This window comes from Rhinatrema bivittatum, chromosome 8, assembly GCF_901001135.1.
Source record: "Rhinatrema bivittatum chromosome 8, aRhiBiv1.1, whole genome shotgun sequence".
Taxonomy (NCBI): domain Eukaryota; kingdom Metazoa; phylum Chordata; class Amphibia; order Gymnophiona; family Rhinatrematidae; genus Rhinatrema; species Rhinatrema bivittatum.
In genome coordinates, this window is record NC_042622.1 from 224,301,676 (window position 1) to 224,329,337 (window position 27,662).

General features: G+C 46.1%; 1 protein-coding gene across 5 annotated transcripts in view; it reads left to right on the forward strand.

The window, feature by feature from the left end:
• CCDC124 (coiled-coil domain containing 124) overlaps window positions 1–27,278 on the forward strand; it is a 46,805-nt gene extending 19,527 nt beyond the window's left edge. For 4 of the 5 annotated variants that reach the window (XM_029613738.1, XM_029613737.1, XM_029613739.1 and 1 more), the window contains 4 exons: window positions 6,525–6,696; window positions 23,947–24,121; window positions 24,479–24,593; window positions 25,966–27,278. In XM_029613738.1, the coding sequence (XP_029469598.1) occupies window positions 6,538–6,696; window positions 23,947–24,121; window positions 24,479–24,593; window positions 25,966–26,170 (654 nt within the window). In that variant the 5' untranslated portion in view covers window positions 6,525–6,537 and the 3' untranslated portion in view covers window positions 26,171–27,278. The remainder of the gene's footprint in view (window positions 1–6,524; window positions 6,697–23,946; window positions 24,122–24,478; window positions 24,594–25,965) is intronic. The other variant, XM_029613741.1, reaches the window with a different exon arrangement.
• The last annotated feature ends 384 nt before the right edge of the window (window positions 27,279–27,662 follow it).

Here is a 27,662-nt window from a genome sequence, read left to right on the forward strand (position 1 = left end):
GTCCTTCCTGGAACTTGAGCTTGGTACTCCGTGGCCTGTGTGCGGCACGTTTGAGCCTATCAGGATGGCTTCCTTGACGGACCTACCTCTCGAGACGGTTTTCTTAGTGGCCATCTCCTCGGTCCGTCGTGTTTCTGAGCTGCAAGCTCTTTCCTGCAGAGCACCATTCTAGCATGTTTCCACGTCGGGAGTCTCCTTACAGACCGTACCCTCCTTCTTACCTAAGGTGGTTTCTTCGTTCCATGTTAACCAGACGGTTGATTTGCCCTCTTTCTCGGAAGAGGAGCTCCGGTCGGCTCCAGGCAAAGACCTGAGGCGTTTGGACGTCCGTTGGGTCCTTCTGCGTTATCTGGAGGTTATCAACGACTTTAGTAGGTCAGACCACCTGTTTGTCTTGTGGAATGGGCCCAAGAAGGGGCTTCAGGCGTCCAAGTCTATTATCGCCGCTGGTTGAAGGGCGCTATCGCGTCCACGTATATTGGTTGTGGTAAACCGGTTCCAGATGGGCTTACGGCTCATTCTTTGCGTTCTCAGGCGACTTCGTGGGCGGAAAACATCAATTGGTCTCTAGTCAAGAGATCTGCAGGGCGGCCACTTGGTAATCATGGTATAAGTTTTCCCGGCATTATCGGTTGGATGTCCGTGGTCCGTCCGCTCAGTCGTTTGGGAGCAGCGTGATTCGAGCGGGACTCTCAGGGTCCCACCCCAGTTCAGGCGGCTCGGGTACATCCCAGCTGTCTGGACTGATCCTGGTACGTACAGGGAAAGGAAAATTAGGTTCTTACCTTTGCTAATTTTCGTTCCTGTAGTACCAAGGATCAGTCCAGACGCCCGCCCACGGTTCTGGGAGTCCGCTCGTCTTCTCATATTCCACGGTCCTTCCTTGGCAGATTGTGTTCGCTACGTTCGGACCAGTTTTTAAGGGTAAGTTGTAATTCCTCAGTTTGTCTTTTACACTATTTGTGTTGTATTAGTTCTACCTGGTCTTCTATGTTGTCCAGGAAGTTTCTGTTTGATCTAGTCTTTAAGTACCTACATGCCTACAAAATTACAAGGGGGTACAGGAAATTTTTGAGGAAGTTGTCTGAAGTGGTCAATTACTTATTTCTGCTTTGATATCACATATACTGAGGGATCGCAGGTGGCACACCAGTATATCTAGGGGGTGCTTTCAGTTTTCTCTCTGACTCCATCTGCTGGACAGGAGGCATAACCCAGCTGTCTGGACTGATCCTTGGTACTACAGGAACGAAAATTAGCAAAGGTAAGAACCTAATTTTCCTTTACAGGTAAGCAACTCTGCTTTACCACACCAGTCAATGATAGAGGAGTCAGCACTAAAATAGACAAAGATGGCCAGAATCTTTTCCAGAATCTGTTGGTTAACTTTGTAAAGAAGGTGTGAATATCCTCTCTTCTGTTAATGAGTAATTTGATACCACAGGGGCCATCGTAGCACGCTGGATGGCAAGGTTGAGAGCCAGCAGTTTGCATGAGGATGTTCATAAGTTGGCCGATTATGCCCTGTTTTGGGGACAGCCTCTTCAGAGAAAAGGTCAGGGAAACAGTTGCCCAAGTTATGGAGCAGCATGCTGCTGTCCAATCTCTCTCGACAAACGATGGTTTATTCAGTTCCTTCTAGGCGTTCTTACTTAGCTTTTAAATGCTCTTTCCTCCTCCTCATGTCCAAGCACTCCAGACAAGTGGGATTTGTCCCTCCTACCAGCAGATGGAGGCAGAGTGCAAGCAGGGAAGGCGTCAGTAGTTCTCTGCATTTCAGCAGATGGTAGGAATCATCTGATCCAGCAGGAAGGTAAAGGAAGTTGAGGCTCCTGGAGCAACAACCTTTCTAGGGTTGATTTCCCCAGTGCTGGGCAGGGGGGGACCCTCTTTGGGACAACAGTCTGATCTTCCTTCCCCCCCCCCAGGGCAATCAGGCTCTCCATTGCCTGCATTTCCCTTCAGAGCAAAGGAGCTCTGTATCTAAGAAAAAAAAACAAAATAAAAGGCTGTGGAGCCAGTGGCAGGGACATGGCAGGCAGGAAGGTAGGCCCTAAACGTTGTCTTGGCCCGTAGCAAATCCCCAGATCACCGCCTGAGCAGCAGGTATGGAATGGGGTCGTAAGTGTGGAGCCCGATGCGTGCCAAGCTTCGCGGGCGCAATCTGACATGATAGTGATAGCACTGAGGGCTGGCAGGTGGGTGGCTAAAATTGCTGAAGAGCCACAATCTGTTTAGTCTTTCTTCATAAGGGAGCTATTCCAGCCCCTTGTTCATTTTTGTTGTTCTTCTCTGTCCTTTTGTAACTCTGCTATATCATTTTTGAGATGGGGTGACTAGAGTTGCACCCAGTACTCAAGGTGCGGGTGCACCAGATGTATTATAATGATCTACGTTTTATTCTCCATTCCTTTCCAAAATGATTCTTACTGTTCTGTGTGCTCTTTTGGCTGCCACCACACACTGAGCTGAAGATTCAGTGTGCTGTCCACAAGAATTCCTAGATCCTTTTCCTGGGTGGTTATTCCTAATGTGCAACCCATCATTGTGTATCTAAAATTAGGGTTATTTTTCCCTATGCATTTCTCCACATTAAATTTTCTGCCATTTAGATGCCCAGTTTCCCCAGCCTCACAATATGCCTGTGTTTTAACTACCCTCAATAATTTTGTGTTATCTGCAAAGTTGTACATAAGAAATTGCCATGCTGGGTCAGACCAAGGGTCCATCAAGCCCAGCATCCTGTTTCCAACAGTGGCCAATCCAGGCCACAAGAACCTGGCAAATACCCAAACACTAAGAAGATCCCATGCTACTGATGCAATTAATAGCAATGGCTATTCCCTAAGTCAACTTGATTAATAGCAGGTAATGGACTTCTTCTCCAAGAACTTATCCAAACCTTTTCTAAACCCAGCTACACTAACTGCACTAATCACATCCTTTGGCAACAAATTCCAAAACTTAATTGTGCGCTGAGTGAGAGAGAATTTTCCCGATTAGTCTTAAATGTGCTACTTGCTAACTTCATGGAGTGCCTCCTAGTCCTTCTATTATTCAAAAGTGTAAATAACCGATTCACATCTACTCCTTCAAGATCTCTCATTATTTAAAAGACCTCTGTCATATTCCCCCTCAGCAGTCTCTTCTCCAAGCTGAACAGCCCTAACCTCTTCAGCCTTTCCTCATGGGGAGCTGTTCCATTCCCTTTATCATTTTGGTCGCCCTTCTCTGTACCTTCTCCATCGCAATTATATCTTTTTTGAGATGCTGTGACCAGAATTGTACACAGTATTCAAGGTGTGGTCTCACCATGGAGAGATACAGAGGCATTATGACATTTTCTGTTTTATTAACCATTCCCTTCCTAATAATTCCTAACATTCTGTTTGCTTTTTTGACTGCTGCAGCACACTGAGCCGACGATTTTAAAGTATTATCCACTTTGATGCCTAGATCTTTTTCCTGGGTGGTAACTCCTAAGATAGAATCTAACACCGTTAACTACAGCAAGGGTTCTTTTTCCCTATATGCAACACCTTGCACTTGTCCACATTAAATTTCATCTGCCATTTGGATGCCCAATCTTCCAGTCTTGCAAGGTCCTCCTGTAATGTATCACAGTCTGCTTGTGATTTAACTACTCTGAATAATTTTGTATCATCTGCAAATTTGATAACCTCACTCGTCGTATTCCTTTCCAGATCATTTATATATATATTAAAAAGCACTGGCCCAAGTACAGATCCCTGAGGTACTCCACTGTTTACCCTTTTCCACTGAGAAAATTGACCATTTAATCCTACTGTTTCCTGTCTTTTAACCAGTTTGTAATCCAGAAAAGACATTGCCTCTTTTCCCATGACTTTTTTTTAGTTTTCTTAGAAGCCTCTCATGAGGGATTTTGTCAAACGCCTTCTGAAAATTCAAATACACTACATCTACCGGTTCACCTTTATCCACATGTTTATTAACCCCTTCAAAAAAATGAAGCAGATTTGTGAGGCAAGACTTCCCTTGGGTAAATCCATGTTGACTGTGTTCCATTAAATCATGTCTTTCTATATGCTCTGTGACTGTCATCTTTAGAATAGTTTCCACTATTTTTCCATGCACTGAAGTCAGGCTCACTGATCTATAGTTTCCTGGATCGCCCCTAGAGCCCTTTTTAAATATTGGGGTTACATTAGCCACCCTCCGGTCTTCAGGTACAATGGATGATTTTAATGATAGGTTACAAATTTTAACTAATAGATCTGAAATTTCATTTTGAGTTCCTTCAGATCCCTGGGATACATACCATCCGGTCCAGGTGATTTACTGCTCTTCAGTTTGTCAATCTGGCCTACTACATCTTCCAGGTTCACAGTGATTTGGTTCAGTTCATCTGACTCATCACCCCTGAAAACCATCTCCGGAACTGATATCTCCCCAGCATCCTCATTAGTAAACACGGAAGCAAAGAATTCATTTAGTCTTTCTGCAATGGCCTCATCTTCCCTAGGAGCTCCTTTAACCCCTCAGTCATCTAACAGTCCAATAGACGGCCTCCCAGGTTTCTTGCTTTGGATATATTTTAAAAAGTTTTCATTATGAGTTTTTGCCTCTTTGGCCAACTTCATTTCAAATTCTTTCTTCGCCTGTCTTATCAATGTTTTACACTTAACTTGACAATGCTTATGTTTTATCCTATTTTCTTCAGATGGATCCTTCTTCCAATTTTTGAAGGATGTATTTTTGGCTAAACAGCCTCTTTCACCTCAGCTTTTAACCATGACCGTAATCGTTTTGCCTTCCTTCCACCTTTCTTAATGTGGGGAATACATACGGACTGGGCCTCTAGGATTGTATTTTTAAACAATGTCCAAGCCTGTTGAACACTTTTAACCTGTGCAGCTGCACCTTTCAGTTTTTTCTATTTTCCTCATTTTATCAAAGTTTCCTTTTTGAAAGTTTAGTGTTAGGGCTGCAGATTTACTTATTGTCCCCCTTCCAGCTATTAGTTTAAATTTGATCATGTTATGATCACTGTTGCCAAGTGGCCCCACCACCGTTACCTCTCTCACCAAATCCTGTGTTCCACTAAGAATTAGATCTAAAATAGCTCCCTCTCTTGTTGGTTCCTGAAGCAGTCATTGATCACTTTACTTGTCACTCCCCTTTCTAGATCATTACCTGATAGTATCCCATAGAATAGATCCAGTTCTCCTTGCTCCTAACTAGGGATAAGCAGTGGCTTTTCCAAGTCTACATGACTTATAGTGGTTTATGGACTTTTCCTCCAGGGTCTTTTCTAAACCATTTTTAAACCCAGCCATGCTATCTGCTTTCACCACATCCTCTGGTAACAAATTCCACAGTTTAATTGTGCGCTGCATGAAAAAATGCTTTCTCTGATTTGTTTTTAAACATTACCTAATAGCTTCATGGAGTGTTCCTTAGTCTAGTGCTCTTGGAAAAGGTAAATAACTGTTTCCCGTTACCCATCCCCCCCCCCCCCAGTCGTGATTTAATAGACCTCTCTCATATCTCCGCTGTCGTCTCTTCTCCAGGCTAAAGAGCCCTAACCTGTGCAGCCTTTCCTCATGGGGAAGCTGTTCCATCTCCTGTTTTCATTTTTGTTGCCTTCCTCTGCACCGTTTCTAGTTCTCCTATATCTTTTGTTGCGATGCAGCAAGCAGAACTGCACGCGGTGCTCGAGGTGTGGTCGTACCATGGGTTCCATACAGAGGCGTTCTGAGCTCTTCCATGTCCATTTTCTTTTTTTGCTGAATCGGGAGGACCAGGTCGTGCCTGCAGGCGCTTAATGCATCTGTCCTCCTGCGGTGGCAGACAGGAAGGTGTTTGGGTCTTGTCTTCTGCTGCAACGGATGGAAACTCTTGCACATCCCTGTCTGCTATTACATGACACCAGGGTGCTCCGTCCCTGGAGACAGGCTCGCGGCTCCCTCTTCTCGGAGCCGGCAGAGTTTGTTATTGTAGATGAAGAAATATGCAAGCAGGACTCCCGGTAATTATACCCGTTTTTTTCCTGTAGGTTTGCAGGCTCCTCCCCTGTTTCTAATGGTAAACCTGCCGCATGAAAATCCAAGGCGTAAATGTGATGTGGTTCAAATATATGACGGAGGGGGGGGGAAAGCATGAACAGGATGTATTTCTGCAGGACCCTGGAAAAGTGCAGGGTGAAAGAGCATTGCAAATTCCAACCTTTTCCGTTATATTCTTTCATACGGTAGCTACCCCTGCCTGTGTGCTGGATCAGAATCTGGCTCTGTCCTACCTGGGGGGTGACGGGGGGAGAATACGCAGCCCCAAAGCCCAGAAATGTGTGTGTGAATGCACTGCTGTCAATTTTTTTTTTTTTTTCTTTCCGGCAGCCTTCCTTCCACTCTGAGGCCGTCTCTCTTGCGCGAGCTTAGATCGTGCCCGGTGAGGGCCGAGGGCCTCCTCGGCTGGCGTGGATGGGGCTGTGGGCTTTTTTTGTCGTCTTCACTGTCCCGCTTATCTCTGTCTTCCGCCTGCAGCCCGCCCTGAGGGATGCCCAAGAAGTTCCAGGGGGAGAATACAAAGTCGGCTGCTGCCAGGGCCCGGAAGGCCGAGGCGAAAGCTGTGGCCGACGCGAAGCGGCAGCAGGAGCTGGAAGATGCCTACTGGAAGGACGACGACAAGCACGTCGCAAGAAAAGAGCAGAGAAAGGTAAAGGGGCAGGAGGAATCTACGTCCGTGAGAGAGGATTGAGCACTGAACAGTTTCTCGGTATGGTTAAGTCAGGATGGGGAAACATTTTTTTTTTTTTTTTTTTTTTGCACAGACAATCGCTTTTTTGTTTTCATTAATGTTGCACGCTTAGTACAGATTTCTCTGAATTACCCCTCGCCCATCTCCATGCCCCTCCTGGCTGACTCTTCCTTTGCTGGCCCCGAGGGCTGCAGGTGACGTTTCCTTTGAGATGAACCTCTCAGTGCTGCTAGGGCACCAGCAGAGAATGGCAGCTGCCTTCCCGGTGCTGGTGCGTGTCGCCGTCCATGGTGGGCTCGAGCTCTGCCGGCTCCCTCTAACGCAGTGGTTCTCAACCCTGTCCTGGGGGACCCCCGCCCCCCCAGCCAGTCGGGTTTTCAGGACATCCACAATGAATATGCATGAGAGAAAATTTGCATGTTATGCAAATTTGCATGTTATGCAAATTTTCTCTCATGCATATTCATTGTGGATGTCCTGAAAACCCGACTGGCTGGGGGGGGTCCCCAGGACAGGGTTGAGAACCACTGCTCTAACGGGAGACCCAACTCTGCAGCCAAAGCCTTGGGGCTGACCCTGGTAACATTATTATTATTATTATTTTTTTTTTTTTTAATGCTAATTTTGTCTTGGCTGTGTTAGTGCACTTTCCTGTGCCATCTGTTTTTTCTTTGTTGACGAAATACTAAAATAGTGAGAGAGGTTTTGCTTTTGGTATACCGATTTATCATTTTTGCCCCCGTCCCCCATATTATAACAACTCAGGCAATCAAATTAACTAAAGTGAAACGATCATCTTTGGGAGAAAATAAAATCTGTATGTTATAAAAACTCCGAATCGCTGCATGAACAGAACAGCTTCTTCAGTGCCGTCCCATTAAGTGAACGTTATTAATAGCTTAAAGGATGAATGCCTGCCGTATAAGCTCTACCACCCTTGACCTTTGCACCCTTCAGCTTGTGAAATCGCAGGAGGAGAATTTCTCCACTAGGTGGCGGTAAGAGCTCATGGAAGTATCTGCCACCGCATCCTTTCTCGCTCCTTGCTTTATGACTTCTGGCTTAGATTTGCTCGCATTGCTAGCGGAAAGCCCCCTTTCCGGTAATTTGGCTGCAAAAGCCGAGTTTTCCTGTTTCAGGTAATGAAAGTGCAGCCACAGATCCCAGCACTGAATAGTGGGGAATGCCAGTTGGGCCAAGACATTGGTTTCCATGCCATTGAACCAAATTATTGGGTCCTGTGCTGCGGCACGGCTCCTTCCGTGGAGTTTGGGGTTTGTAGGATTAGTGGAGGGTGCTGCATTTTTACTAGAGGGCCGAGCTGACTCCTGACTTAGATGTGTGCTTGGAAACCGTTGTCCGAGCTGAGTATCCGATGTCAGTTGGCTGAAAAGTCCATAACTTTTGTGGCAGCAGCAATAGCTGTGTGTTCACAGGTCACACTGCTTCCTTATTGTCTCCCCAGACTGGTCCCGCATGCGTGGGTTTTGCCCCCCTGCCAGCAGACAGAGCGAGAGAGATTGAGTTGCTGACGTTGCCCTTCCCAGGGCTCGGTGAAGCTTGCCGCACCTCAGCAGATGGTAGAGATGTCGCATTCTGCAGTTTTCCAGTCGTAGGAGAAAGTTGCTCCCAGGGGCTTCTGCCTTAGGGCGAGCTGCCCCGGTAGAGCAGGGCCAAGCAGCAGGGGTTGGGGGGGGGACGACGACCCTTTTTCTGACTTTTGTCCCAATCTTAGGAAGGCAATTGAAAGCCAGTGGTGCTGGCGACGAGCTGGACGGCCCCCTGCTCCCTTTTTACTGGGAGTTGAGACTCGTCCCTTGGTGGGTGGAAGGGCTCCTTGGTATCTGTTGCCGAGCACTTTGCCCTCCTTTCAAGAAAGTAATCCCTGCCCTTAATGTCTTGATAAAGTTAGAAAAAGAGGGATTTGGTGCATGGCTGTTCTGTGTTTTTGAGGAAGCATTTGGGCTTGACTGAATCCTTATCCCAAGCAGGGCAAGTGCGCAGGTGGACTGTAGCAGTAAATGGATTTGTTTATTTTATATTCTATCTTCGGATACTGCATGTATTCCTGGTTCAAGGAGCAGCAGCAGCAGAATTGGAGCCCTGGCTTTCCTGCTTTGCCGCCTGCTGCTGCTGCTGCTGTAATTACTAGGCTACTCCTCAAGTCCAGTACAGCTTACACCCTGGTATCACAGTGTCCCATTGTTTATCCTCTTTCCATCGTGTCTCTGAGATGCCTATGATGTCTGTCTCCTCGTATCGTGCCGTATATTCTAACCCTCTCTCGGCTGCTTTCAAGTGCATACAGACATTTTAAAGTATATCATTTTTTTAATTTTACTTGGCTTCTAGATTTAATTACTTACCTTTTCCAAATCTGAGCTTCTGTTCAGGTGGGTGGGAGGGAAACATCGTCAGGCACTGTCAGTCTCGCATATCGCAGGGATGGAAAGCATTCAGGCAGACTCTGAGTCGTCACACTCTGGATCCCGGCAAATGGGAATTAGCGGATGTAGCCTGCAACTCGATAGTTCTCAGCTGGGGGGAAGCCAGCTTGGGATCTCATGGCCTCACAAAAGAACGCCAATGCAGTTGTCATCTTCAGTCGAAGAAGAGAAGCTGTATCAGCAGGACCAGAAGCACTGACGCACCAATGGCCGATTCACAAACTTCCTTGTTTCCCTCCGGCCCATGATAGCTTGGGTCATTCAGAGGGATAGAGGAACATCGAGGACAGGTTATTCTGGTGGCACCAGATTTGGCCCAGCATCTGTTGTACACGGATCTCATCAGACTCATATTGGAGGGGCCCCTGAGGTTGGATCATGTTCTGGATCTCCCATGTCAAGGGTTGGTGGTATTAAAGGATCCCGCTCCCTTTTGTCATGTGACCTGACTACTGAAAGGAGAGATTTGGTCATTTTACCTGTTTTATGCTATTTGATGCAATTTTTAATTGAAATGTTGTTTTTATGTAATTTGTTTGAAGTATTTGAAGTATTTATTTTAGACATATTTTAATTGTATAGATATTGTATGAGGTTAGATTTTTAATGAAATTATTTATGCATTTTAACTGTTGTGAACTGGTATGATGATTTATGAAAATTGGTATATAAAAACACGTAAATAAAATGTGTCGAACACAGGCTATTCAGCGGAAGTGGTGACGACTCTTCTACAGACGAGAAAAGTCCAACTTTTCTGGCTTACATTTGAATTGGGAAAGTATTTGCTAGTCGGGGTCTGAAGGCAGGAGCTTCAGCTGCTGTAGTTCTTTCCTTTCGAAATCCGCTGCGCTGAACAGAACACTACAAGAAACACCGCCTTAAGTGTCAGGCTTTTAAAGGGTCCCTATGGCGAATGGGCTTTAGTGGGAATAACCAGAATACCTGCAAGTTCTTTCTACCAGTCCAAAGGCTTGTCATCTAGTGAAAAGATTTGTCTTTTCTTTGCAACTAGGATCTAGACAAGGGTATCCTTCATCGCCGCCTCTTTTTATTCTGTCCTTGGAGCCCTTAGTGATGACTCTTTGAACATTTTTAAAGTGATATTTTGGGTATCCCAATTGGTGATGTGGCTGTGAAGTCATCATTTGCTGATGACATCTTATTGCTTTTGTCCGATGCTAAACGATCACTACCAGTAATCTTGGGTTCTTTCTCCGGTTTTAAATCGAATTTGGGTGAGTCTGAAGGCTTGGCTCCTAATTGGAATGCTTTCCCTCTTAAGTGGGCACATGGTAGTCTTAAATTCCATGGCGTTTGAATTTCCTGAAATTTCTCTCGTCTATATGAAGTAAATATCCCCCATCTTTTGATATTTTTTTGATCAAAAGTTGGACAGCTGGATGCCCCTTCCTACATATCCAAAAATCCATATCTATGGATGTTTGGACGCAGGAGTATCCATTCGAACAGCCTTTCCTTTTTGCCAAAGATGGTTTCCCCATTCCCTTGAACCAGTTGGTAGAGCTTCCAGCATGTAAGAAGCGTGATTCAGTAGAGAAGTATAGGAATTTGCATTTCTTTATTATGAGAGTTGAAAGAGACCAGTTTGTTCGGAAGGTCAGATCATTCATTAGCTCTCTTTGGGGGCTGAAATCGAGGGAAGGCAGCCTCAAAAGCAACCATTGCCAGATGGATTAAAGAGGTTATTGCTTCATCATATATCCCTCAGGGATTAGTGGTTCCTGTAGGTTTTTGTGCCCATCCTAGAGGAGTCAGGTGATGTCATGGGCAGAGACACAATCTGCATTACCTGTGGATATTTGTAGGGCAGCCACCTGGGCGTCCTTACATCCTTCCTTCAAGCATTATCGTTTCGATGTAGAGGCTAGGGAGTTAGCCGCTTTTGGGGCTGGATCCTGAGGGCAGGATTGTCCGGCCCCTCCCCCTGCTCGTGTGATAATGGCTTGGGTATGTCCAGTGCGTGCTGGACTGGTCTGGTGAGATAAGGAAGATACAATTAGGTTTCTTACCTGCTAATTTTCTTTCCTTGAGACTTACCAGACCAGTCCAGGGTCCGACTCATTTCTAGCTGACCACCTGCTGTATAAATTTCTTCTTGAGGCTATTTCCACACTTAAAGTTAAAGGCCCTAGTTGGATTAAGGTTCACGTTGTTTCTCTTCTGCTTCTAGGAGGGGTAAGTTTTTAATATGTTTTTATCGCTTTTTCACGGTTATACTGAGGTGCTGCAGACTTCACTGAGTCCTATGAGGGATAATGATAGCGAATCAGAATCTTCTCTGGCTCCATCTGCTGGCAGAGAGGCAAAACTCATGCATGCTGTACTGGTCTGGTAAGACTCAAGCAGGCCGATTCAATAAAAAGTGTGGGAGAGCCGGCGCGCTGTGTTGAGGTCCTCTCTCCCAGCGCGCGCCCAGGCACCTCTCCTGGGTGTGTAATTCTTTATTTAAATGAGGCCACGCACTAATAAGGAGGTGCTAGGGACAATAGTGCGTCCCTAGCGCCTCCTTATTAGCATTAGGGATGGATGTCAGCAGGTCCGACAACAGACGCTCAATTTTACAGGTGTTGGTTTTCGAATCCACTGACAGCCATGGGTTCGGAAAATGGACGCCGACAAAATTTAATTTAAAAATTCCATTTTATTTTGATTATTTTATTTTTGGTTTTAAATCTGTGAACCGTTTTTGATAAAATTTCTTTTTTAAAAAACGGTATATAAATACTTTTTAAATAAATAAATAAAATAAAATTGAACGTCGTTTTCAAACCCGCCGACCGGTGGGCAAATTTTTTTTTTTTTTTAACTTTTTGGTTCCTCCGATTTAATATCGCCATGATATTAAGTTGGAGGGTGTACAGAAAAGCAGTATTTTCTGCTTTTCTGTACACTTTTCAGGGTTGCTTAGAACTTGGGCAGGCGTTAATTTCTGAGATTCATCACATGCATTTGTTGTACACATGTGATGAGCATTATTAGTTTTGGGGGGGGGGGTTGGCCGCGTGTTTTCCACGCACTATTACCCCTTACCCCTTACTGTCTGACACCTGATCATCCCAGCCCTCAACAGAACTCGCAAGCATAATCCTCCTCTTCATGCTCTCTTGATGTACCCTCCTTTTTCACCCCTCCCTGCTCTCTCACTTGATTCATTAAGTTCATTGAAAATGTTCTCCTCACTATTCTGTTATTCAACTACTAAGAAAAAATGTTTACTGTTCACAATACTCTACTGTTCCCAACTACCATGTTAACTCCATTTGATTGCATGCTAATTGCATATTTTGTAAACCGTTATGATGGCTCTACCGAATCACGGTATATAAAACTCTACAAATAAATACAGTATAAGGGGTAATGTACGCTGGTGGGAAACGTGTACCCAATTGCGTGTTAAACAGTGCGCTCGGCCTGAAGGGAAGACAAATAGCAAGTAAGAAACCTAATTTTACCTTTTCTTCTATAAAAAAAATGAAAAAACACTCTCTTGACACGAATGGTCAGCGTTTTGGCCTAGTACACTGGGGCATTTTGCTTTTTCTTCTCTCAGACCCATCCTTTGCAAAGTTGATGGGGTGGAGGGAGGCTGTGCAGCACTTAAAATAGCAATTTCATGATCTGCACAAAAGAGGTCATGAAATTTCTATTTTCTTGTTATTATCTTTGTTATTGGATGCTAATAAATCTGAACTTTCATGCCCAGAGGCCAAGTCCACTAATGGACCCACTATGTAACATTGGCAGACAATGAAGCTGTCAGCCTACCCTGGCTATGCTTTTAAACAATAAGCTAATCTTATTAAGCGTCTTAGGGTTTCTTTCTGCACGGTACAGTACACTCCGATATTTCAGGGGTCAGCTTGCTGGCAGAGGCCAAGGTGCTTCTTTGGCCTGCTTTATTTTCCTTCTGCTTACCCGTTGCGTGGGGGGGGGGTGCAGGGTGGGGGAGTATCTCTTGCGTTCTGCAGCCGGGAGTCTGCTGGGTGCCGTATGAAAGCACGGAAGGAACAAATCACGTGGGTAAGTGGATGGGCTTTTTGTGAAGTTTGCTCTGTGAAGGTTCCCGGTCCCGTTCCGCAGCAATCTGAAGCCTTCTCCTGGTTGTTCTCAAACATCCTTCTGCTCAGCCTGGATCCCTCTTTCCCAGGCGTCTGAACCTGGGGCGTGACTAATGACCTGAGGATTTTGTGCCTTGCCTTACTTATAATAGGGTAACGAGAATGTATCCTTCTAGTTGGGCATGGTTAAGAGGTTGATGGTCTGCATTACGCTCCTGGCTGGCGATGGCAGTACCAGTGTCTTTTTTTTTTTTTTCCTATTGGCTCACCACTCCCAGTTTAGGGATGACACCTCCAGGGGGGTTTGCTGTGTTGTGACATGGATTCCTCGTTGTTGTTTTTCTCTCCCTACCATTATCAGTTGCTGACAAAGAGCCCCAGGTTGTGTGGAGAGCGCAGCTGGGATACCTTTAGGCCCTGATTGCTCCCAGAGGGTGTGCAGGACGCCAGCGGAAATCATTAGCTCTGCTCTCCCGCCCTGTCAGAGAGCTGTGAGAGGCCCAGTCTGCAGCACTTCAGCAATCATATTGATTGAAAGAGAAGTGGCTTTGTTTCTAATTAGCTGTTACTAGCAAAGGAAAGCTTGTTATCCTGTAACAGGAAGTACAGTCAGACACTGATCTGCAAGCTTGTGGATGAGGTGGCTTGTAAATCCTGCTGTCTGGCAGCGGGGCGGGAGGAAGCGCACAGAATCTAGTCTCTGCTCAGGTCCTGGCTCTTTGGGACCTTTTTTGTACTAAAATGTTTGAAACCAGGGGATCAGGGTTAGGGCCTTGCGTTCCTAGGGCTGGCTGGGGATGCTGTGGAGGCAGCGCTCACAGTCCTGGGATGGAGAGTGGTGAAACTTAGCGCTCACACGTTTAGGGTCACATTAGTTGGATTCCAGAAGAGGAGGCATAAAATGTGACACCCGCCCCCCCCCCCCTGGCTGAGCACTGTCATTGTGATGGTTGGGCTGAGTTGTTGGGACAATACATGTCCCAGCCTGGTACTGCTCCGGAAGTAAAAAGGAGCAGGAAGAAACTGCTAGCCCAAAAACCTCATGGATTGAAAACTATAACATCAGTAATGGAAGCAAATATAAAATCAGCAATTAAGGAAGGATATAGAGAGAGGAATATTTTTTAAACTGTTTAAACATCCAGCAGACATTTTAACAAGAAACAATACACCCAGCAAGACAGCATACGTTGACATCTTTAGACATAGGCACTCTGTTGCATATTGAAGTACATAATCTGAAATCCCCATGTCCATCTGAACAATCAGTATCTCTCTGTACTACATTACGGCACAACCGCAGGCCCCCACGTCGTGCGATCCACTCCCTATCACCCACACTTTATCATACCCAAATAACTTCACGCGAAGAGCAAAAGTCCTCTTTTCAATAATCGCAACATCCTGTACTTGCTTGTACCAGTGCGAGATCAAGGGTTGCGGCTTCCAGTTTGTTGCGGCGGTGACCCTGGCTGCATGAATAAGCTGATTTCCCCCCAAATCCCGAAGGGATCTGGCTAACACCACATCCAGCCAGAGCCCCAGAAGGCATAGTGCTGGAGTGAGATTGACCGGGCACCCCGTTATTTCAACCATTGTAGCTTCCGCCTGTACCACGGGACCCATCCTCCCCTCAGCCCTTCCAGCAAAGGCAGGACGCCCCTGGGGGAAACTTAGCCTAGTATAAGGGAAATCTATAAGTTCTTCTTACCATTTTCAAGGGGCAGCTAATATATTTTAGAAGATAGAGAGCGTCCCCAGGAAGCGCTCTGACTGACTAAAAACAATATAAATCCATCTATCCCTAGGGAGGGCAAGAACCTATTTTTCAGAGTAACAGATTTAAGGTACCCGCAGTTAAGACGAAGACTCAGAGATGCTGAGTAAGATTTTGGCAGGTGCTCTGCAGAAGCCATAAGTGTTCTTTTATTTGTTCTAACCAGTCAGCCTCAGCAAGGGGATTGTCCTCCTTTTCTGGTCTGGAATATCAGGGATTTCTCATCCCGTTGTTTCCTCACTTGCCTTTGGCTCTGGCTTACTGCTAGGAGATGGGTAGCCCTGAGTTATTCAGCCGTTCAGCCAGTGCTGTGGTGTCACGCAGGTGCTTGAGCCTGTCCTGCATTTCCTTTCCACAGCCTTGTTTGGTCACACTCGAGCTGTACAGAGCAAAAACAACATAGTTTTCCCTTTAATAAGTACCCGTGTCAGGGATACCGGTCCCTTGGAGCCTCATGAATATGCAACGTCTTCTAGAAATTATTATATACAAATCCAGCTAATTGAATTTAGCAGGGAAATCTGAAAATAGTAATTGACGGTGAGGTGGCTAGTCTCAGGAGGAGGAGAAGGCTCAGATTTGCGGCGTGCATCATTTTCATATGCCAGGCTGAGAAACCGCACACTGATCTAATCCTGGTCCCCTTCACCCACCTCATCTGTTGCATTTGGGACCTGCAGCCTTTGTTTCAGGCCGACGCAATAAAACATGCGGGAGAGCCGGCGCTCAGAGTTGAGTGCTTGCTCTCCTAACGTGCGCCCAGGCACCTCTCCCGGGCGTGCGATTTTGTATTCAAATTAGGATGCATGCTAATAAGGAGGCGCTAGGCACACTAGTGCCTCCTTATTAGTGGAAGCGGCAGCTGTCAGTGGGTCCGACAACCGACACTTAATTTTACCGGCGTCTGGTTTTCAAACCCACTGACAGCCACAGGTTCAGAAAACGGACGCTGGAAAAATTGAGTGTCTGTTTTCGAACCTGCCGACCAGCAAGCAGATTATTTATTTTTGGGGCCTCCGATTTAATCTCACTATGATATTAAGTTGGAGGGTGTTCAGAAAATAATTTTTTTTCTGCTTTTCTGTACACTTTTTTCCTGGTGCGTTCCCGGTGCTTTGAAATTAACGCCTGCCCTTGGCCAGGCATTATTCTGGGGGAATAACTAATAGGCTCATCAACATGCATTTGCATGTGATGAGCGCTATTAGTTTTCGGGGGGGGGGGGGGGGGTTTGGCAGCGTGTTTTCCACGCGCTATTATCCCTTACAGTATAAGGAGTAATAATAGCGCATCTAAAACGTGCGGCCAAACGGGGGCTAAACGGTGCACTCTGCCAAGCGCACTGTTCTGTATCGGCCTGTTTGTAAGAGGGGAAATGATGACATATATCCCCAGAAGACAGCGGGCTGGGGAGTAAAGAAACTAGGACTGGATCTGCCTCTTTGCGTTGGTCTGTGGTAGGAATTCTCATTCTCTCTCTCTCTCTCTCTCTCTCTCTCTCTCTCCCCCCCCCCCCCCCCCTCTTTTTGTAGTTTTTTATTTTTCTATCAGGCAGGGCTTGACTAGGGCTTATACCAGCGTCAGTAGTAGAAAACGGATACAAAACTCTTTATCGCTGATATCTAACTCTGGTTCGATTTATACAGGATGGGGTTAACTGGTTCCAAGGCTTGCTGGAAGGGGTGTGGAGAAGATGGGGCTTATTTACACATCTGGTGGTCCTGTCCCCCCAACGCAGCAGTTTTGGAACGAGATCAACCGCTGGGTTGAGAGCTCGCTCAATCGTTCATTTATGTTCTTACCCCGACATGTATTGTTAAATGTTCCCACCACACATGGTAACAAACATGGAGAGAGATTTAGTAAAATTGATATGGGTTGCGGCCTGAAGTGAAATTGCCAGATTATGGCGGGACTCAAAGGTACCACAATTAAGCTCAGTTGCAAGTAGAGCAAATACATGCATTGAGTAAAATTACGGCTATGAAAGATGGGAGAAAACCTCAGTTTGATAAAGTATGGTCCAGTTACAGCAGGTGGAAGAGAATGAAGTATCCAGCAGGTTCCATGTTGGGGAAAACACTAGGGTGAGTATCCTCTGAGTATTGGTGGAAAGGTGGCATTGGAGAGAAGGGAGGAGGGCTGAGCTAATCTAGAAGGAAACTGTGCACCATTTCCAGGAAAACACAGCACTGGTAATGAGGGAGTTTGACTTTATTTTATTTAACTATGTGCAATAAAATCCTGGTTTAATATCTGTTTTCGTTGCTGAGATTGTTAGAAAAAAAAAAAAAGATAATGTACAACAACTCATGTGGAATGTACATGACAATCCTTTTATTGTTTCTGAAAAGCCATATACATAAAAAAAATCAATAAAACTTTAAATATAAAAAAAAAAACAAACCTGCCATACTGGATCAGACCAAAGGTCCATCAAGCCCAATATCCTGTCTCCAATCCAGGCCTCAAGTTCCTGGCAGGATCACAAGGGGTAGATAGACCCCATGCTGCTCAGAGATAAGCAGCGGATTTCCCTAAATCCACCTTAATAAATATTTATGGACTTTTCCTCCAGAAACTTGTCCAAACTTTTTTTTTTTTTTAAACACAGCTACCCTGGCAGCTTTCACCACATCCTCTGGCAACAAATTCCATAGCTTAATTATACATTTTCTCTTATTAGTTTTAAATGTACAACTTAGTAACTTCATTGTATATCCCCTAGTCTTTGTACTTTTTGAAAGAGTAAACAACCAATTCACGTTTACTTGTTCTAATCTGCCAATTATTTTGTACACCACTATCATATCTCCCCTCAGAATGACTCTTCTAATCTCTTTAGTCTTTCCTCCTAGAGGAATCGATCTATCCTCTTTCTCATTGTGGTCACCCTTTTATAATTTTGCTATATCTTTTTGGAGATGTGGTGACCAGAACTGCACACAATACTCAAGATGAGGTGGGAGCTTTACAGAGGCATTATGACATTCTCAGTTTTATTTTCCGTTCCTCTCCTAATAATTCCTAGCATTACATTTTCTTTCTTGGCTGCTGCTGCTGCTGCACACTGAGCAGAAGATTTCGATGTATTATTAACCATGACACCTAGATCCTAATGTGGAACCTTGCATTTAGGAAAGAGTAACCCAAAATATAGTACTTTGCATTTGTCCACATTCAATTGTTAAAATGTTAAATAAATTGTATTTGCCATTTGCATGCCCAGTCTCCCAGTTTGCAAGGTCCTCTTGCAATTTCTCACAATCCTCTTGTGATTTAATAACTTTGAACAATTTGTGTCATCGGCAAATCTGATCACCTCACTCCCATTTCTAGGTCGTTTATAAATATATTAAAAAGCAGTGGTCCCAGTACAGATCCCTGGGGCACTCCACTATTCACCTTTCTCCATTGAGAAAAGTAACCATTTAGCCCTACTCTCAGTTTTCTATCCTTTAACCAGTTCCCAATCCATAATAGGACACTTCCCCCCTGTCCCATGACATTTTAATGTCCTAAAAAGTCTCTCTTGAGGGACTTTGTCAAATGCTTTCTGGAAATCCAGATAACACTATATCAGCTGGCTCATCTTTATCCACATGTTTAATGCCCTCCAAAAAAGTGTGCAGTATGTTCAGTGATTTTGTTATTTATGATAGTTTCTACCATTTTGCCTGGCACGGATGTCACTCGCTGGTCTGTAGTTTCCTGGATCTCACCCCCCCCCCCTCCCCTTTTTAAAAATTAGCATTACATTGGCCAGTCTTCAGGTACCATAAGACTATTTTAATGATAGTTTACAAATTACCAATAGCTGTTCCGCATTTTCAATTTTCAGTTCTTTCAGCACTATACCATCTGGTCCAGGTGATTTGCTACTCTTTTTAGTTTAATTTATCCTAATACATCTTCCAAGTTCACTGAGACTTGTTTCACTTCCTCTGAATCATCACCTTTGAATATCATTTCTGGCATGGGTATATCTCTTACATCTTCCTCAGTGAAATCTGAAGCAAAGAATTCATTTAGTCTCTCTGCTATGGCTTTGTCATCCCTAAGTGTTCTTTTTAACCCTTGATCATCTAATGGTCCAGCTGACTCTCTGCAGGCTTTTTACCTTTGAAAGTATCTGAAAAAGTTTTAATTATGAGTTTTTACTTCCAAGGCAAGATTCTTTTCAAATTCTCTTTGTTTCCTTATCGATGCTTTGTATCTAATTTGCCAGTTCTTATGCTGTTTCCTTATTTCTTCATTTGGATCCCTTTTTAATTTATTGAAAGATGTTCTTTGAGCTATGATAGTTTCTCTCACCTCACTTTTAACCATGCTGGTGGTCGTTTAGCCTTCCTTCTGCCTTTTCTAATATGTGGTATACATCTGGTCTGGGCTTCCAAGAAGGTATTTTTAAACAAGGTCTTAAAGCACATTGGTAACTATATAGTGACCAGTGTGTGTTAGGTTATTGAATAATATTTTTATATACACTGGGAGACTGCATTAGTCATTGTGGTGATTTTTTTATACAAGATCCATGCCCGATGTAAACTCTTTATTTGTCGAGTTTTATATACCGTTGTTCGGTTTCGCCATCACAACGGTTTACAAAGTTTCGATGTTTAACAAGTTTCCAAAGGATATGGATGTAAACCTAGATAGCAAAACTTAGCTAAATTTAGATATCATAGTATTTATATTTAACGTAGATTCCAACAGGTTACTGTAGTTGATAACCTAACTGAATTAACTTAGATAACATATATTGTTGACTTTATCAATGTGGATCGGATGTCATGCTCTTCAGCTTATGGTCGGTAGGGGTTAATGTTTGCAGCTGCTCCTTTCAGTTTTTTCCTAACCATATTCCTCCTTTTATCAGTCACCTTTTTGAAGGTTAAATGCTTTCGCAGACAAAGACTCTTAATTTAGAATAGGAGGCGGTGTCTGCCCTAATGGGGAGCGGAGTGGAGGAATCTTTTGGTTTCACTAGTCCATTTCTCTTCTGCGGTTGATAGCAGATTTCCCTTTAGCTGTGTCAGGAGCACAGCAGAGCTCTGAGGAGGGGAATGTTTGCTCCAGTCCTGTGTCTTTCCAGTGTATGGCAGCAGCGCTAGTGTAGTTTAATCCCAGTGCATAAGTGCTGGGCAACAGATGGTGACTTGGACACATCACTTTAATTCTTGTCATCTGCTGCAGTCATTTATAATTGTTGGAGGCTGAAGGCTCATTAATGCCTGAATGTGAGGTCCACACAAGCTGTATCTGGTAGAAATGGGCCAAAACTCCATCCCCTAGACTACTGGGCAGGGTTTAGGTATTCTGAGAAGAAATGAACATTTTGTGTACTTGAGGCTTTGGAGCACACCTTGAAAAGGTTCACCCAGTCTCGGGATAAGCTCTGAATACTTAGTTTGACTGTGCCCTTGTGTCCGTCCCTCAGGTTTGGGCACTGAGCACTGCACTGATCCCTGCCTCTGGCCTCCGAGTTGCTGCAGTACTGTGCACAGAGGGTTTGGATCTAAGCTCGTGCTTCGAGAACCTCTGTAAAGACATTTCTGACTTGCTTGTGACTAGGAAGCCGTGTATCCTTGAGCCAGCGAACAAGGTGGAAAAAATATCCCATTAAAGCATGAATTTAGACTCGTGCCAGCCAGCAGCACTGTGATTTCAAGCCCAGAGGCTACTTAATGCTGGGAAGTGCTGCGTCCTGAAAGAGAGAGACTTGGTGTCATAATGTAAAAGTGATGGTCTTGTGATGAGAGAGGGGAAGAGGTTTCTGGTCTCTGACTTTCCAGCTTGCTGGCCAGATTGCCTTTCGTCCTGCACTCTGTTGCTGTAAAATGAAAATGGGGACCACTTTGTGGCCGTGTTCTCCCGGACAGTGACTCAATGACCGAACGGGAGTGTGGTGACTTTGCTCTTTAAATGGGACGACGCTAACCCTCAGCAGGAGCTCCCAGCAGAGTCACGTTGGCTGGGCATGTGGCACAAGGTAAGACAGCCTTCAGTCTGGATGTTGAAGCCGTCGCCTTCCCTTCTCAAGGGCTGTGCACAGCCAGGTTTGTTTGTTTGGCCCATAAAGTCCCTTAAGGCCTAATCGGTTTGCTCAGTTGGGAGGAAAGACCAGGCCCGACATTAAGGAAAGCGTGGAGAAGCCACAGTGGCAATGTATTTACGGCTGCTCTGTTAAGCGCTACTCAGCAGAGAAGCTGCAGCGTTCCTCTCCAGCTCCCTGGCAGAGCTAAGCAATTATTTACAACTCCCCAGTTCGCTATAGACCCTTTTTTTTTTTTTTTTAAATAATGAATGGGTCACGTGATAAAGATCACCCCTGTAACTGAGCTGGGATGGAGGGGGGTAGGCAGGGAATGTAGGCTGGAAGTGAAAACCCAGCAGCCTCTTCCCTACCCTGACTCTCAGCCATGAATGAGAAAGATATTCCAGTGGTGGATTTCACATAAATAAAATAGTCTTACTGCCCCGTGCTGGTGTGTATGGATGGCCTCTGATTGCAGTTAAATGCCTAGCGCCTCTGCTCTTGCTGGGTGTATCGTTGTTATCTACATTGTAACCTGGCCAGCTCTCTCCTGTCCAGGTTCCTTATTTCCAAATGTTGTCCTGAATGGCTTTTTTACCTGAAATACCTGCTGAATGTCGGGCAGCTTCTTCCACTATAGCTCCTTGCTTAAAGTGCAGGACTGTTCAGTAGCACCAAGACTCTCTTCTTTTTGTGAATTAGGGTCTCTCTTCAGGTTTTATATGTGGGTTTTGTAGAAGGAAATTTAAAAATGCAAAACTGCACCAGGGGAGGCTAGGGTTCTTTTTATCAAGCGGTCTGCCATTGTTTAAACTCTGAACCTTTAACTCTTATTAAAATTAAATAGCAGATCAGTGCCCAGGTTCTCTGTCCTTGAAGAGGTTGTATTTCACAGGCCTGACTTCCTTGTGAGCCAGTGCACGGTTACTTCTCAGGAAGTGTTTGGCAGCAGTGGGGGCTGGTGTGCATTACCTAGGCAGGCTGTCTGCAGCTGCAGAATCCACCTGTGGGTAACACCTACATAGAGTTCAGTCTGAGAACGTGCACCTGTTACTTGTGAAAATCAAAACCGATCACTAGCTGGACCAGAACATTGCAATCCAAATAATCAGGCCGATACAGTACAGTGTGCTCCGGAGCGCACTGTTAACCCGCCACTGGACGCACGGTTTCCCTTACCCCTTAATCAGTAAGGGGCCGAAAACGCACGTCCAATCCGCCGAACCTAATAGCGCCCACAACATGCAAATGCATGTTGTGGGCGCTATTAGTTATTCCCATGCGATTCAGTAAGTAAAATGGGCAGCCAAGCCGCACATTTTACTTTCAGAAATTAGCGCCTACCCAAAGGCAGGCGCTAATTTCTTCGGGCCCTGGGAAAGTAAAAACTGCTTTTCTGTGCACCCTCCGACTTAATATCATGGTGATATTAAGTTGGAGGTCCCAAAACTTTCCAAAAGTAAAAAAAAAAAATTTGAAGTCTGCCGGCGGCTGTCGGGTTGAAAACCGGATGCTCAATTTTGCCGGGCTCAAGAACAGACGCCGGCAAAATTGAGCATCTGCTGTCAAACCTGCTGACAGCTGCCGCTCTGGTCCAAAAGGAGGCGCTAGGGACGCGCTAGTGTCCCTAGCGCCTCCTTTTGCCCATTTTTACCGCTGGGCCTCGTTTAAATACAGAATTGCGCGCACAGGAGAGTGGCCTGTGCGCGTGCTGGGAGAGCAGGCATTCGCCCGCTCTCCCGCGGACTTTACTGAATCATCCGATTGTTTTTGCCCACAATTTGACTGTTCAGCAGAGGGGTGGGATTTGGGGAGCTGTTTGTACTCTAGAAAAGGAGGGTGGGGAAAATGGAGCATTCCAGCAGGTCATATTGGTCCTGAAGAAAATGAGGTCATTGCCAAGCTGAGAAACCATTTATTGGACCAGAATTGCTAAGAAATGGTCATGTTGCATATGAACTCTCCCAATTGGATGGTAACTCCAGGATTATGATGCATGGTTGAGACATTGCTAGGGTACTACCAGGTCGTCATTGCCTGATTATAATGCCAACTCCTGAGTCGTCATTGTGTTGTAAGCTGTGAAGGTATTTGCCAAGAACATGATAGATAATTTTGCCTGTGAGCTTGTGACGTCATCAATGTGCAGAAAACCACAGTTGCCTGGAACTATGTCTAAAACAAATTCTGAATACTGACTGCCAGCAAAGAGAAAAATATTTATTAGTAAAATATTTTAGGAGCACTGCGAATTTGCCATAACAGTATAAGACCAATGTACAGTTGGAGAGGAAACTCTGCTGCAAGATGTTATATATGTCGCCTCCCCCAAACCTGCCCACCAGTGGGTTCGTTTCTTTGTAAGCATAACATTTTTCTGACTGGTTAATACTCTTACCTCTCTTCTATGGTAATATTGCATTCTTGTAAGTTGAGCCTAGAAGGCAGAAGCGAAACTTAATCCTGACCTTTGACATACCTTCGCATGCATGCTAAACTTTAGCATACTTCAATGTTCCTACAGCCTTGGCTATTTCCAAAGTCTGATCGGTTTAATCTTATGCTATTTTTAATTTTCTTCTTCTTCTTCACCACACCAGCTGATCTATCTTCACAGAGAACCCTCTCAGAGCCCCCTTACAATTCCTCTCCTGGATTTTGCAGTCATGATAAGAGTGTGGGCAGGATATATGTTAACTAAGTCACATATCAAGATCACAGTTGGATAGGGCTCTTTAAAACAATATTGGTGGCACAAGGGACCTATAAGAGGTTTGGAAGTGAGGGCTGTTGCTAGTGGGTAGAGAATGAGATCTGTGGACCTCAGGAAGCAGCTGCTTTATTACTACTATTTCCTCCTTGTAGGGTGAGCGAGAGAAGAGGCGCTTGGAGCAACTGGAACGGAAAAAGGAGTCTCAGCGGCTTTTGGAAGAGGAAGACTTGAAAATGAAAGGAAAAGCAACTAAAGCAGCAGCTCCGTGCAAGCTTACCCGGGCTCAAATCGAGGAGACCTTGCAAAAAGAAGAGAGCGACGAGACAGGTTTGCTGCACCCACCCCCCTCGCTCGTAAACGAGCTCCAGCGCCAAGGACTTGGCTGAGCCGGTCCTGGTTTTGTCCCACTGCCTCTACGGACTTGTAGTTTCCTGCCTGCCTTTTGAGGAGTTGGCACATGCGGTCCAAAGATGTGCTGGGGATAAAATAAAGATTGGCTCGGCCCCTCCCCAGTGCCGAGGAGCTTGTGGCAACCCTTCCACCCTCCTCCAGTGACTGCGCAGCAAGAGTCCCCTCCGAGAAATGGCCCCCGTGCTGCAAGCTGGAGCGGCGGGACAGGGAAGGGAGGGCTTGGGCGCTTACGGTGTTTTTCCAGTTAACTTTAAATATTCATTTCTTTTCCAGTAGCCAAGCCAAAGAGTCACCTGGAGACACCGCTGGAAGAGAACACGAACCGTAGGCTCCTGGAGGAAGGGACAGTCGAAGCTCGAACCATTGACGATGCCATTGCTGTCCTCAGGTACCTGCCCCTGCGTCTCTCGCGTTGCCGCTGCTGCCCTCGGCTTCCCCCTGCTGGGAGATGCTTTCGGTGACACCCAGGCAGTACTGGCTCCTTTTCCATGTTTTTTTGGGATGGGAAACTGCAACACCCAGCAAAGGCTGCGAACAGGCCGTGCAGGCAGCAGAGCAGCACTGGAGCGGTGCAGAGTCCCCTCTGGCGCTGGGGTCTGTAAAGCTTCAATTTAAAAGCAGCAGCAAAGAGCAATCCAGTTGCTGCCGCTCTGTTGTGTGGTGTTGTTTTTTCTGTCTCGGGTTTCATAAGCTGGAGAACAGTATGTTCCTGGTCTGGATTAGGGGATTTGTACAGGGGGCCGGGTGCAGATAAATAGGCCACATGGTGTCACTGTAAGAGCGGGGCTTGGCGCTCCCCCTTCTTGTTCTCTCAGCAGCCTCCCGCATTGCAGGCAGGCCTGGGGACTGAGCTGGGAATAGGAGCTGTGAGCCCTGGGAACGGAGCTGAAACCGGGACTTCCCTCCAGACCCTGAGCTGCCTCGTAGCTCCTGATTTTTAGTGCAGGGACTTCCTCACCTCCGCTTGCTTAATTCAGCAGTGCTAAAGTCTTCAAAGTACCCAGTGATCTGGGGGCAGTCTTGCTGGCACTGCTGTGCTTAGCCCTGTAGAGGGACCCTGGGTTCCATTCCTAGCTCGGGTCCTTCTGCTCCCTGAATTGGCTGAGCACAAGGGCTGCGGCGGAGATGGCATTCACGGCCCCTGGGAAGGGAGAAAGGGGGGGGGGTCCCTGTTGTTACTGCTAGTGATTGGATGTAAGACCTCTGATTGCAGGGGTCCTAGAAGAGCCCTGCCTGGTGTGTGACCCCTGGCTGAGGCCTGTTGCTGGGGTTAGGGGTGGGGCCATAAAACAGGGAAAGCTTCTAGGGTAGCGGTGAACGAAGACTTGGGGCACCGTAGCCCAACAGAGGCCATTCTGATAGAGTGAAAGCCCAAAGGAGCAGGAGGAAGCTACCGGCTCAGGAAAACAAAATTGCCTAGTTTTGGCTTTCTAGCTTTCTGTCTTTTCTCATTCCTTCTTACTTCTGAGCATGTTTTATTTCTGCTTATACTATAAAGTCTGTCCCGCTGGCCTTTTTGCACAAGTACTTCTACTTGCACGATTTGTTTTTTTTATGCGCAATATTCCCCTGCTTAGAGCTAAAGGAAATGAAATCCTCTGCGGGGCGTCAGGCTGGCTTTCCGCACTTCTTTTCTCCCCAGTGCTTAAATCTGTCACTTAAGCACGGTGAGCGGGTGCAAATGCTGCCCAGCCGTGGCCCGCCTCCCAGTGCCCAACGCGCTGACCTTTCTTTCCTCTCTCTCCTCTCCCTCCTCCAAGCATGGGTGACGAGCTGGACCGCCACCCCGAGCGCCGGATGAAGGCTGCCTTCACTGCCTACGAGGAGCTGACCCTGCCGCGGCTGAAGCAGGAGAATCCCAACATGCGCCTCTCGCAGCTCAAGCAGCTCCTCAAAAAGGAATGGATGAAGTCTCCCGACAACCCCATGAACCAGCGCCACGGGGTTTACAATGCACTGAAGTAGACTCGGGGGGGGCGAATGGGCAGCGAACTCTGCATTGACCAGAGGAGACCCGGGCTGCTCCTCCTTCACAGATGTAATGAGCAAAGCCAGAAACAAAACAAGGAACCTCTTCCATTCACTTTCCTTTGTCGGTGAATTTAAGTTAATGAGCTGCTATTTTATAATGCATCCCTAACCCCTGAGCCTATAACCCGGCTGCGTCCCTGCCCCCCCCCTGCTGTAATGGGTTTGCTATGCAGTAAAAGCAGGGGCGTCAAACTGCAGTGGTGGAGAGTGCTCAGGATGTCCGGCATGAGTGTGGGCCAAATATCTCATTCATGTTCCTTTAGGAATATCTGCTGCCCTTTGCCTATTTGCAGTTTGACTGCCCTGCTTGCGTAAGCCCTGCTCTCAGGGCTTCCCGCATCTGGATGTAGAAATGCCAGCAGAGCACAGGTGCATCCCCCAGTCACCGCCAGCAGCGTAGGGCCACCCCCCCCCCCCCTGAGCCCCCCCCTTACTCGCCTTTCAGAGGCAGCGAGGTTTAAAATGGAGGCAGGAGCCGTGCGAGTCCTAGGCTCCACGGTGAGGTCGTGCCCATCTTACGAAGCAAGAGTGTGATGTCCAGCCCCAGCGAGAGAGATCCTGAGCTGCAGAAGGACCTCCCAGTGTGTGGCCTCCTGCCACCCCAGGGCGCATCTACTTAAGAGATGTCTGCGCCTGCTGCGCCGAGATCTGGACGAAATGGAGACTGAGTCTGCCCCTGAGCTGCAGAGATCGGCACCTTCTGGCTGAGTGAGCCGCGTCATTACTCGTCTGTCCCCGGGTTTTCCCAGCGCATGCACGGGCCTGCGCGCTCGTAATGTGAAAGGCAAGATTTTACAGCAGATGGCAAGAGTTTCTCCCTAAATACTTTTTCCCCCCGATGACGGGGGAGACGCTGGGAGGAAGCAGCCTTATCTGTAGTTGGGGAGAGAGACTCTGATTCTTTCCCCCTCTTTCGCGTCCATGTCCATGGCTGGGTCGGGACAAGGGACAAAGTGCGTGGGGGAAATTGCATTCTGTCGGTGTGACCAGTAATGTTTTACCTTAGAATTGAATATAAATAGCACCAAATGATTGAAAATAGCACAATGTCTTCCACTTCCTTTTTTTTTTTTTTTTCTCTCTCTAGTTATCTCTGGAAAGGGAGGGTGTGGTACCTTATGCCCTAGCCACCCTGATCCCGCGTCATGCTCGTTAGGCACACAAAACCGACACAGTCTTTAACGTGCCACAACCCCGCTTCTGTTTGTTTGTTTCTTTCTGGAGGAGAAATAACAGTTTTAATTATGGACATTTTAGTAAATTGGGATGAGTTTGTGCTGACAAAAATCCTAATATATGTAAAGTATAACCACAACCCAAGCAGCAAAGGCGTGATTTCTGCCAAAGAGGGATTTTTAAAGCAGGCAGGGGTTTGGGGTAGATTCATTGGTAGTAAATAATTGATTTAATAAAGGTATTTTACAAG